At 39.9% G+C, this 12,117-nt stretch overlaps 1 protein-coding gene across 5 annotated transcripts in view; it reads right to left on the minus strand.

Moving 5' to 3' along the window:
• The window catches only part of LOC105251943 (agrin), a 253,590-nt gene that overhangs the window by 17,414 nt on the left and 224,059 nt on the right, over positions 1-12,117 (minus strand). For all 5 annotated transcript variants that reach the window (XM_025412917.1, XM_025412921.1, XM_025412919.1 and 2 more), the window contains 4 exons: positions 10,407-10,622; positions 9,816-10,057; positions 8,157-8,343; positions 3,888-3,985 (listed from right to left, as the gene is read on the minus strand). In XM_025412917.1, the coding sequence (XP_025268702.1) occupies positions 3,888-3,985; positions 8,157-8,343; positions 9,816-10,057; positions 10,407-10,622 (743 nt within the window). The remainder of the gene's footprint in view (positions 1-3,887; positions 3,986-8,156; positions 8,344-9,815; positions 10,058-10,406; positions 10,623-12,117) is intronic.

Raw genomic sequence — 12,117 nt, forward strand, 5'->3', positions numbered from 1 at the left:
CGTGTGCACGGTTACAACAGAGAGGAATATGAAAAGGTAAATTTAAAGAGAGCAAAGCAAGTTGCAGTAAAAGTAAAAGTTAGAGGAGGAAGAGAGAAAGAGACGAGGTCTCTCTGCGTGTCTCACTTGTTGCGCGGGGGATGCATGGTGCATTTGATGGACAGCAAGGCGAGGCCGGGGCTTGCGGAGAGGGAAGGGAGGAGGAGGAGGAGATTGCGCGATGCAATATAACACAGGAAAGAGCAAAACCTAATTAGCTCGGCTGTCATATTCGCGACTCCTCCTGTTTGCTTATTATTATTCGTGTTCCGTGCACCCTTTGTCACGATTATATCGAGCTGTGCATGTTTCAGTAAAATCCGATTGATGAACGAGAATTTATTCCTTAATGAATCTAGAAATAATTCTTTTTCTTCACCGTCGATGCTTAACTTGATTCGCGTTTAATCAATTTTGTAATTAATCCTAATTAATTGTATCAAGCAAATATAATTATCGTTTATTAATTGACAATGAATTGTATTGAAAACATAATTAATGAGCAATTAATTGGCGATGAATTATTCGGTGGAAACAATTACAAATGTAATTGATAATTTATGTAAGTAATTTATATCTTCTCTCTCTCTCCTCTGTTAGAGCATCCATTATAATATAATTATGCAAATAGACATATGCGCGTAGGAAGAGCATTTTATCTAATTGGAATTCAAGATGGAAGGTATCTGCGTGGATGGCTTTGGCCGTTTTGAGAAAGACGGTAGTTATTATTACGCCCGTTCAAAATAGATCCGCACATCCGGTATGCGGGCTGCGGTGAAGTTCCTGCCATGAAAGAGAAGGACAGAGAGACGGAGAGTCCGATTTAGTTGGTTCCCTGTTAAGTTTAATTGACGTCAGTCAGCTCATTTTCTGAGGTTAATCCGCGTGCATGTGCGGACTCGTGGCTCGTGTTTCATTAAGAGGATTATTGTACGCGAATGCGTCCACGGCGTTGTTCTCCTCGTACAATGTGTTCTGCCTTTTGAATAAAACCATCTGCTTAAATTCACGTTGCAAATAATAAGATCGTTCTAAATTAATTCTAAATGCGATTTAGGCATCGCGATTATTTACATACACTGCCGCGAAGAAATATCGATTCGTGAATATTTTCGGTTTAATATTCGGTTTAATATTCGACATTATTATATCCGGAAATATTAATTCGCACGAGAAATATGAAAGATTAATTATTGGCTTAAATTACATCGTGTGTAATTTTAACTTTTCAATATAAAAAAAAAAAATATCGAAAAAATACCGGACTTTAAATAATTCGAGCAATCTCCGATCTGCCACGTAATTGATCCCGTATTATCCATCTTGGAAACACGTTCGGGAATTCCCATCGCGAGCTAGAGAGATCGCTGATACTTGCCGACAAGCATCCGTGATCGACTGACGAAAGCGGGCTTTTCTCCCGTCGTCGTTCCAGAAGAAAGCAGCGAGATAGTCATCCGCATGAGACTTTCGTCCATGGTTTCGAAAAATCCCCCCTGCCAATCTAATCCCTTTCTCGACTCCTTTTCCTCGACGTTGAATCCATCCCTTATTCCCGTCCGCATCTCCTCACGGACGACCACGAAAAGACCACGTTGAAGGAATTCGGAATTGTTCGCCGTCTCGTCAGCAGGACGTTCCACGAATCGTGAAATCTGTGCCACCTCGCCTATCTACCCGAATCAAGAGATCGGCTGAATTTTCCACGGGACCGCTATCTTGATGAACCGACATGCCTCCCATTCTGAATGTGCGCGATCGCCGCGACAGGCGAAAAAGTACCAGAGGAAAGAGTAACAGAGAAAGAGAGAGAGAGGGAGAGAGGGGGCGAAGGGAGAGGGAAAGAGAGATTGCAATATCCGCGTGCAACCGGATACGAAAAATTATTTATCGGAAATCGATCCGAGAGATAGGCAAATAAATCCACAGAAATTGAAGCTCCGTGCAAGCGAATCGGATTTCATGTATCGGCGCGCATCAAATCGTTACTATTAAACAGTTATTAACGGAAATAATGTGAGACTGAGAATGGGTTCGAAAATTGCGAGTTAATAAAGCCCGATTTATTGAAAGCTTGTTTAATCGCGAAAATCTTTTTATTATGCGCATCTTGTGGGTTTTTAGTTGCGGTGCCTTTTTATATTAATTGTATCGATTTTATAAGAATTTTTTTTATATCGATTCTATTAGCCTTGACCAGTATTCGTCCTGCACGCATCATGCATAGATAAGTGACAGTGCCTCGTCACAATTTACTTAGGATTTTACTGCTGAACCCTTGTAGCACGCATCGAGAGATAAAACTCATCAAGCCACACCCGAAAGAGTCGCGAACATGGGGGAACGAAATGTTAATTAAAACCCTTTCACCAATTCCCTTATTTCTCGAAGGGAGAATCATTGCATCGCGCTTTCGCTGTCTGAAATTTTCGACATTTCGAAGAGTCATCGACCATTGTCGGTCATCTAATGAAACACGAAAACGCCATTCATTCCGCGGAAGAGGGATGTAATAAACCAACTTCCCCTCGTGCACGTGAAACGGAACGTTGATGGAAAATCCTGAAAATGGCGCATGCAAATGTGTCAATCCCCCTCTTCCTCTTCCCGGCCCAGCCACCCTCATCCCTCACGGCGTGTTTCTAACGAAGCGCAACTTCCGTGGCGCGTAACATCGAACGGTCTTGGGAAAAACGCAAAACATCGCTGCTGGCCGAGAATACATATACGTGCATCGAGCGGAGCATTCATCATCGTATGAATATTTCACATCGGTTACGGCTAACGAGCGAGCCCTAGCTCGACGAATCGCCGCGAGCATCTCGAAACGATGAAGAGATTGCGACATGGTGATGGTATTCGATCTATTTCTTTCCGACAGAAAAGTCAGCATGATTTCCGCCAATTATATACATATCGATGCAAAATGGATCTCGATATATCGAAATATTGTTTGATAGAAAATGCAATAGGTGAAGACGAAATGTTTTCTTTTATTTGTGGTTCGGGCCTAAAAGACGTGTATAATATTTATCTACTTTCTATCTCTTTGTTTGATGCATTTATAAATATGTATATAATATGATTATATATATTATTGTTTTATTAATATTTTTCATTATAATTTTTACAGGATATTTTTCGAGTATAAAATATTTGTAAGAATCTGAAGAATTGTATGTATTAATTTCGATAAAATACACAGTAAGGATATTTAGTCCAAGAATCAATTTTTTCGCAATGAGAATTAATCTAACATTTATTTGAAAATAACTACGCGACAAGTTCACGTGTGATATATATATATATATATATATATATATATATATATATTTGTACCCATAGCAATTTATTGAATTTGAAATTTCCGCACGCGACTGCGCGGCTGTCAACCTTGGATCGAGAGCCATTTCTCTCGCGCACATCGACATTATATTTTCGTAGAAATACAAACAAGACAGGACGCGACATTTATAAAATTTCGACGATTGAAACGGTGCGAATGCAAATGACAATTTTGAATAATCCAAACAACCTGAACAGTCGATTTAATATTCTATAATGCACGGCACGCTCTCTTTTGGCATATTTATGATCGTACTATTCATTAGAACCAACATTTATAACGTCCAGTGTCGTCATTAATATGTAACATGTGGAAATATGGAAAAATAGAAATGCGAATATTTTTTTGTCTTCAACATGCGTCAGATAATTTCTGCAAATGTTTAGAATACATTTCGCGTAAAAAGAAGTCGAAATTGATTATTATTAAACATTCACAGATTCTTTTTTTGTCGATTATTATTTGGGTATATTATTTCGATTATTCTACGAGGACTTACCGAACTCTCGCATTTCGAGGGACAGACGCATTTGGCTTCTCCAGCGCTGTCGCTTTCGCATTGGCCGTAAAACTCGCACTTCTTGTTTTCGCAGCCATCTGTGAACAGATCGATGATGATTAAGAATCTATATTACACAGCTGGGTATAGGTTTAGCACAGATTCGGCCAACACGTTCCTTCGGTTTCGTGACATCGCTCGAGCCATTAATCACGCGCCACCCCTTGACCATCCCGTGTGGCGAACCACCCTCTGACCGCCTCAGGATAACATTAATAAAGATTCTCGCGGGTATTTGCATAACGGCGTCCGTTTCGAGTGGAATTTTCACTGCTGCAGGCGAAAAGGGGCGACCGGGAGGGGTTGAGAGGAAGCGGACGAGACAAAGAGTAGAACCGAAATGCGAGTAACAGAAATCAAGGGAGAATGAAAGAGCGGAAAGAACGATGGTGGCGGCGGCTTGGTAGTCTGCGAAGTTATCTTTAGAATTCATTGAAATCCACGACGGATGTGAGGGTGGAAGGGAGGGGAGAGAGAGGATAAATTCGGGAGAGATTCATCTCAACGTGTCGATGATGCTCGCTGAAGAAGGAGAAGAGAGAATTCTCCTCGCGTTTTTCAACGAGGTTCGAAAACGAGAATCATCACGTGCGAACAACCCGACTACGAGGGTAAAGGGGTCGAGGAGGGTTGCAACGCGCAAGGAAGCGCATGCATATGCAGCGTGCATGCCATGGGGTAACAACTCATATGATTTCAACCAACGTGGAGCTACCGGCGTCGCACGAAACCGAATTCTACGACACGTTCCGCTCGATTTCTGACGCGAGGGTCCGAGCGATAATGAAAATCAGTCGCCCCGCGCACAAGATTGCGTGTTCTTCGAAGTGTTTTCCCTGTGACTGGAATAATAACGTGAATTATTATCGCGAATTCGAAGTATCACGAGACATTATGTGAGAAATTTTTTTCTTCAACTCGATACGCAGACCTTTAAAAATGGGGAGAGCGTATGATTATGGGATGCCAAGAACTTGGTAACAATGTTCGCCAAAGTCTCTCAGGAAATCCAGTTCTTTCTTCTTCCGCTTCGCCAGAATTTCGAATTCGTGGGTCGCCCCGATATTAAAAGCGATCCAATCTTTTCGGCGCGTTCGCCGGGTACGTGTGTTATGAGGAAAGTTCGGTAAACCTCGGCACATCGGTACCATCGCGTCGTAGGTAGCTACTCGGGCGGATCACTTTCCTCTCATCGTCCCGGGCATCCCATTTCATCAGATTTTTGTGATGGAAATTACTGTTTGTGTTTAGACTAACTTTCGCGAGTACGTGATTTTATATTCTCGGGGCCTTACAACGTCAGTCGAGAGCTGACGGAACTGGAAGAAGAGGAGGAGGCGGATGGCTGGTTTGATGGAATCGCTGTTTGAACGCGTTTCCGCCGGCAGGCTTTCGATAAATCTGCGCGTCTGATAGCGGACGCGCTTGTCCGCGCTATGTTGACAAGTGGAGCTTTAATAAAGATGCAAATAGGAATGTTGCGATTTATTTCTCCGCGAGACATGAATACGTCTAAAAGTTTGCAGATTCATCTTCCCAACCAATGCGTTGATATAATTAAATTATATCACTTATTATCTTACATCTTTTATATTTATATTAGATATTTATATATTTACTATATAACTGTATATTAAATTATATTAATAATTGTATAATAATTATTAAATAATTAACTAATATAATTTAATAGACATGCAAATATATTTATACAAGTGTATATTAAATTATATATTAAAATTTATAAAGTAATGTCGCATTTAAATAATTCCTTCGCACATACATTTGTTTTTAAAATACGCACCGGTGATTTTAAGACACTTTCTACATAGTTTATTCGTTGCGTATGACTAACAAGAAATGTTTGCGCGAGTACGTGAATTTGCGTTGGAAATGAACAGTGCCAGGTGTCATCGTGCAATCGCATCCTGGAGGACGTCGAGTTGTGCGTTTGTCTCGCGTTGAAAAGCGCTTCATTCGCGAGTGATTTCCATAAAGACGAGCGGAAGGATGAAACCGAGGAGAGACGGTAAAGAACGGATTTCCTCCCCCGTTTAATTGCGGCGATATCCACGTTTTTACAAGCGAGTCGTTATCACAAGCTCGAGGACAAAGAAACTTTATCATAATATTTAACGACACAATATTTTACATCCAACTAATGCGCACCGATTACAATTATAATTAGATCAGTCCCCTCGGGTTACGGAGAAAATGAAATAATATTTCATATCTGGCAAGTGTTTGCTTCTCGTAAAGTAATGTGGAATTTTATTTTAAAAACTGCATGGTACTTGCAATTTTAATTTTTTATTCAAAAAGATAGCATTTGAGTTATAATGCATAGCATTATAAGCTAAAAGATGTATCTTATGACTCATTATCAGAATCGTACATGTTCTATTAGAAAATTCACCAAAATGAGGCGTAGGACGAAAAGCGATTGGAGCGTGATATTCATCGAATGCTAAGAAAAGACGCACAGGACGGAAAATCGCCCAGGAATTCGCGTCCTTTTGAGACCACCGCTCCTGATAGCGGCTCATTCTAGATTATCGTGGACGGAGGGGAGAGGAGAGAGTGGATTAATAAGAATGAAATTGCAGGGTAGGGGCCAACGTCGTAAAGTACACGGTCGATGAAATCTCTCCTTCGCCCTTTTCTCCCTTCCTCCCGGGATCGGCGGAGGGTGCACGGCGTCGTTATTAAAGGCATCGTAGAAAATAATAAAATGAAGATTAATAGCGCGAGTTCGCGTGCAGCCGCGGTGATGCATCGTCGAGTGCAGTATGCATGAAGTTGTTTACGATATCGTCCGGAATTTCTATCGCGAGCGAGAAAACGAAAAGAAAAGAAACTGAGTGATATCGCTCAAACTATCTGACTTGCGGTCGAGGTATAACTTTATCAAACGCGACATTTGGGGATCGCGTATGTATTAAAAAAAAAATTATTATTTATAGAATAATCGTTTCAAACCATTTGGTCAGTACGTTTGCGAAATAATCGAAGCACTAAATCACCACGAGGCAAATGGTAGATCTTATTTGTGGATTGTGAAATCTACTTTGTATCAAGATGATCCCTCGATACGAAGCTTGCAAATTATACGTTTCGTTCCTTTCCTACCGAACACAATGGGACCTGATTTTTACGATCGCGGCGCTTTATCGCATCGTATCGAACGCGAGGAAGCGCGGGGGCGTGCGGTCGATCGATGCCTAATTCTAGAGAAACACGCGAGGTCATCGACGTTAATCAAGTTTCATGCCGCCGTGCTACTTAAGATCGTTCAGAGAAATCCGTTATAAATTCAATTTACCCAGGCCGGATATTCAAATTAGTCGTAGCAAGTTTTAAGTTACCGCTGCTGCCGGCGGCTACGCGACCGTATATTAACCCCCGTTGTCCGACCACTCTGGCATATTAAAATTACAGATTTGTTCTCTTAACGCCCCGCCTCGCGAGTTGGAAATTATTTTTCGTGCTCGATATTAGCGCTCGATAAGAGAGCGCTTCATGCGAGAACAATCCCATCCGGGATTGGGAATCCAGAATTTGATGTGATTAATTGAAGTGCCTTGCGGGGAACCTATTTAAGAGATTAACTCGCCGGCAATATATTTTCTCCGCGACGACGACGAAACGAGCGATTGAATGGGATACAAAATTATATTAAGTAAAGCACAAAAGAAAGCAATCGGGAAATGAAAGATGAAGATTTAAATACATTTGAAATTTCGAAATGTGCGAGGAATTTGAGATTGCTCGAAAGTTAATATTACAAATTGCATTAGACTTTCTCTAAGGATGTTGAAATCTAATCTTTTTATGCGCTTTCTTTCTCTTACATTGTTGAAGGATATTAGAAAGTAACGGAAGAAAATTCGTTTTGATGAAAACAAATAAATAATGTATCGAGGATGCACATTATTTATACGATTATTATATATATATATATATATATAATAATCGTATAAATAATGTGCATCCTCGTCTCGAATATTTAAAATATATCTATTTTTTTCATACATATATATAATTTTTATTATTTCTAAAAGTTTCCTTTGCGCAAATATTATCTGAAATCTGAGATGTCAACAATGCATGTAAATGAGCTTCCGGTTTTAAAAATGCGACGAGCGGATTCGCAGAGACAGAGAGAACGACAGTGAGCTGTCGCGTGTAAAATCTATTTTCGGTACTCACTGCACAATCCTTGGTACAGAATGCGTATTTCCCGTCGATGCTGACATGCCTCTAGGCGAAGCTTGCACTCGTTGCTATAGCTGATGCCATCATCGCCGCACACAGGCTGAAATTCTGCCGGACAAGTCGGACATTCGCATACAGCATTGCCGCCGTTCTCCGCGCAAATTGCACCCCACTGGCACACCTGCGAACCGAATAATCGGACATATACGTTTACGACATATCGTTGCATTACACGGTGAAACTATCGCCATTCTACATGTCTCGAGTTTTCTTATTTTTTAAATTAAACATTAAATTGTTTTAAACATTACATTATAATTAATACATTTGTAATTAATTATTAATACATTTATAATTATACATTATAATTATAATTTTACATATACATAAATTCACACCTTCGAATATTTTCTAATTAAACTAAGGAAAATATAGGAGGAAGAAAAATGGAAAGGATTTAATCAGTTAATGGAGAGTTTCCCGAAAATATATCGAGATTGAGATAAAGCTATCGATAGAGAAATATGCAGGACGAGGAGTTCAATACTCGAACGTTTTTCGATAAATTCATCGAGTTCGATCTCTAGAGAACTTTCCTTTTCGTACCAGTATCTAGCTTTCCTACGGAGATACCCGGCGCGGTGTCATCCAATTAGCGACAATTGCTTTTTGGCGAAGAAGCTCGTCGAAATGGTAAAGATCTCACCTCGGGCTTTCGAATTTTGTGGAAAATCGAGAAAGTATCGAAAAGGAGGAATAGCGAATGGTAGGAAATTCTCTCCGCACTCCATCGGACTCTTGATCCCTTCCAATTTCCGCGGTGAATACATCTAGCAATTTCCATTTCGTGAGCTTACTCGACGTCGATTACAAACCTTGTTTTGTGGACCGAATAGTGATCGTAGCTTAAATCGAACTAAATTGCGGCGTTTCGAGTCGTATCTATATCTATTTCTTATGAAAACAATTGGTAACTTTAAAATTTCGATATACAGAGATAAATTATACTAATCTTTACGTCGAAATATTTTCATTTTAATTCGAATTATTTATAACTGAATTTTATTGAACAAAATCAATTTTAAGAATATTTATTTATTTATTAATAGAAAAAAGGACTCCTTTTAATACGAAAAAAATGCATCAGCAAGAGGCTTATAACACAAAAATGTAAAATTTAAAGCATAGAAAAATATAAAATTAAAATATAGAATTATTATAAAATACGCGCGCGAGGTAAACCAAGAAAACCACACAAATTAAAAACGAATTATATTAGTTATGACAATAATTATGCAAGTTTCAAGTGAAAAAAATATCGATATAGTCAGACAGATTATTTGCCAACAGACATATTGTATCTGTAGGTTTATGCCTTGCATAAGAGGTGCAAAATGAAAGAATATTTGAACAAATTTGTATTGTAGCACATAATAAAGGTTTCCCTTAAATTTCGTAGTCATTTAATCGATCTATCAAATTTAATAAAATGCGATATAGAATGCAGTTTTAAGAATGAGACAGAAGAGCCCATAGTTCGCGGTTTTCGAAACTTCGTTGACACTTATATTTCGGCGAGAAGCGGAAGCGGAAATTACGAGCATTCGCACGTGACCCTCCGACGTGTCGAGCATGCAAATAATCGAAACTGACCTTCTCGGAACAGGGTCCTCTGGAGCCGCACGTGCCGACGTAAGCCACGTCGATGTTGCTCCTCGTCAGGCATGCTTGTCTCTTTAGCTCGCACATGGACGTGTAGGTGGTCCCACCGCGGGCGCACACGGGCCTCATCACCGGTTCACATTCGGGGCCGCATTCGCAGTTGGCGATCCCTTGACGATTGATTGCGCATTGCTCGTAAAAACTGCACTTTGCTGCTTCGCAAGGGTTTTGTCCTGCGAAATATCCAAACAATCGTACTCACTAAGTAAGTTCCTCAACAAAATATTTTAGGAATCAAGTGCTTAATTTAAAAATTGATTGATTAATTTATTTTGCGTCATATTGTTTACTAATATAGAATCAATTATATTTATTTATTTCATTGAATAAATAAATTCTTATCAATTTTATCAGTATGCTTAGAAAATGTGCATTTAATTTCTACACATTTATTTTTTTTACGGTTCAACAATCGCATAATCGTAAAATGTCTTGCAAGATATATATATATATATATACATGACTTTCCGAATATTCCAATGTTCAATTTATCGGTTTTGGATCAAATGCGGATCTTGTTACCGGTACTGCAGGCGCCGTTGTAGATTTTCTTGAGCGGTAATCTCGACCGGCAGGCTTCCTGTCGAAGGCTGCACTCGTTCGAATACGTTTTGCCATCACTTCCGCATACTGGTGAAAATTCGAGGCCGCATTGTTCTCCGCAGCGACAAGCTGGTTGTCTCGAACCGTCCAGCTGACAGATTTCCGGTTCTACGCACTCGACGTTTCCACAGGGATCTGAAAAATTGATTAGATCATAATTAATAGCGTCATTTGTGATTATTTATGATAATAATTTATAACAAATGTATTCTTTTTGTTTCTGTGTATATGTTTATATAAAGAGTTTATTAAAAAATCATTTTTAAAAATTATTAATTATGTTTATATTTATTAAGAAGAATTTTATATTTTTTATCATTATTATTATTTCTCAGTTATAGGAGTTTTTTCCTAAATATAAGAATTTGTAGTGAAATAATCGGCGTAATTTGAAAATTTTATTCGCGTTTGATTGATTCTTACGTCGCAGATTTATGAAATCACTGCTAATTCGGCTGCAAAATTGATTAAATTTAAACGACCTTCGTATGAGTCCTTTTTATGGATTATATCATTTGCATATGGGAGGCGAGAAAATCCGTGCGATGTGACGCGGATGAGAGGACGAAGATGGAAGGGATGTCGAGTGGAGGAGATATGGCTGCAGGTGGAGGAGATACGTCTGCATTGAGATTAATCTTCGCCCTCGACTAAGGGAAGGAAGTTGAATTCCGTTTCCTGTCTACAGGCTAGGTTTCGTGCCTTATACCGGCGGCTGACGAGGCAACTTCTCCACCGACAGCGGTGGTGATGGTGTTTCTCGGGGTTAGCTCAAGTTACAGTCCAGTGGAGCGACTAAACTCGACCCTTCCGCAACCCAACCCCCGGTTCGCCGGTGCTTGTGCACCAGCCAGTTTAAACTTAACACTAATCGATCTCGGTATCGTTGCACTGCCGTTTTGAGATTAAAAACATCGTCATTTCATAATCGCCTCGTCATCATTCTATAATCGCGGCTTTTCCAGAACAACTTCTCGCGATTAAGACAAATATTTCCTCCTTCCTCTTCGCCCGTGTTACATGTATGTGATTTATTTTTTCAGGTAAAATCGAGAAAAGTTCTTGTATTCATCACTTGCATCGAATGAGAAAGAGAGAAAGAGAAAAAAAGAATGAGATGTCATCGTCCTTTTCAAGGTCTCTCCGCCTTAATGGGATTTCTCACCCCGCTTCTTCTTTTCTGTCGTTCGTCTGCAGCCTTCATCGAAATACCGACCACGATCCGAACACTAGGAGGGCGAGGGTGCGGAGAGGGGGCGGTTATACCTATACCGACGCGTTAACTTCACGCGACATTACCCTGATGTGGATTTCTTTGTATTATCGGGTCGTGGCACGACGTGAAAGCCGCTGGAAGACCTTTTCAGTATGGACGACGGACTTGCCGTTCGACGACGAGAATCTCCCATGGAACGTGCGCAAAGACGATGCAATGCGATGTATCGCGACGCGAGTGACTGATGAGGTCCTCGTACATTCCTTGTATTATACGTGAATTATCGTCTAATTTAGCGGAGAAGAAGAAGTGACGGCCGTGGAATATCAATTTTGCCGGCAGTGATCTTAGCAGAATATCGTTTACCGCGTAAAATACGCAATTTAAAAAATCGCAAATTAATTAAAAAAAATT

Source organism: Camponotus floridanus, unplaced genomic scaffold (genome assembly GCF_003227725.1).
Source record: "Camponotus floridanus strain SB8 unplaced genomic scaffold, Cflo_v7.5 scaffold59, whole genome shotgun sequence".
Classification (NCBI taxonomy): domain Eukaryota; kingdom Metazoa; phylum Arthropoda; class Insecta; order Hymenoptera; family Formicidae; genus Camponotus; species Camponotus floridanus.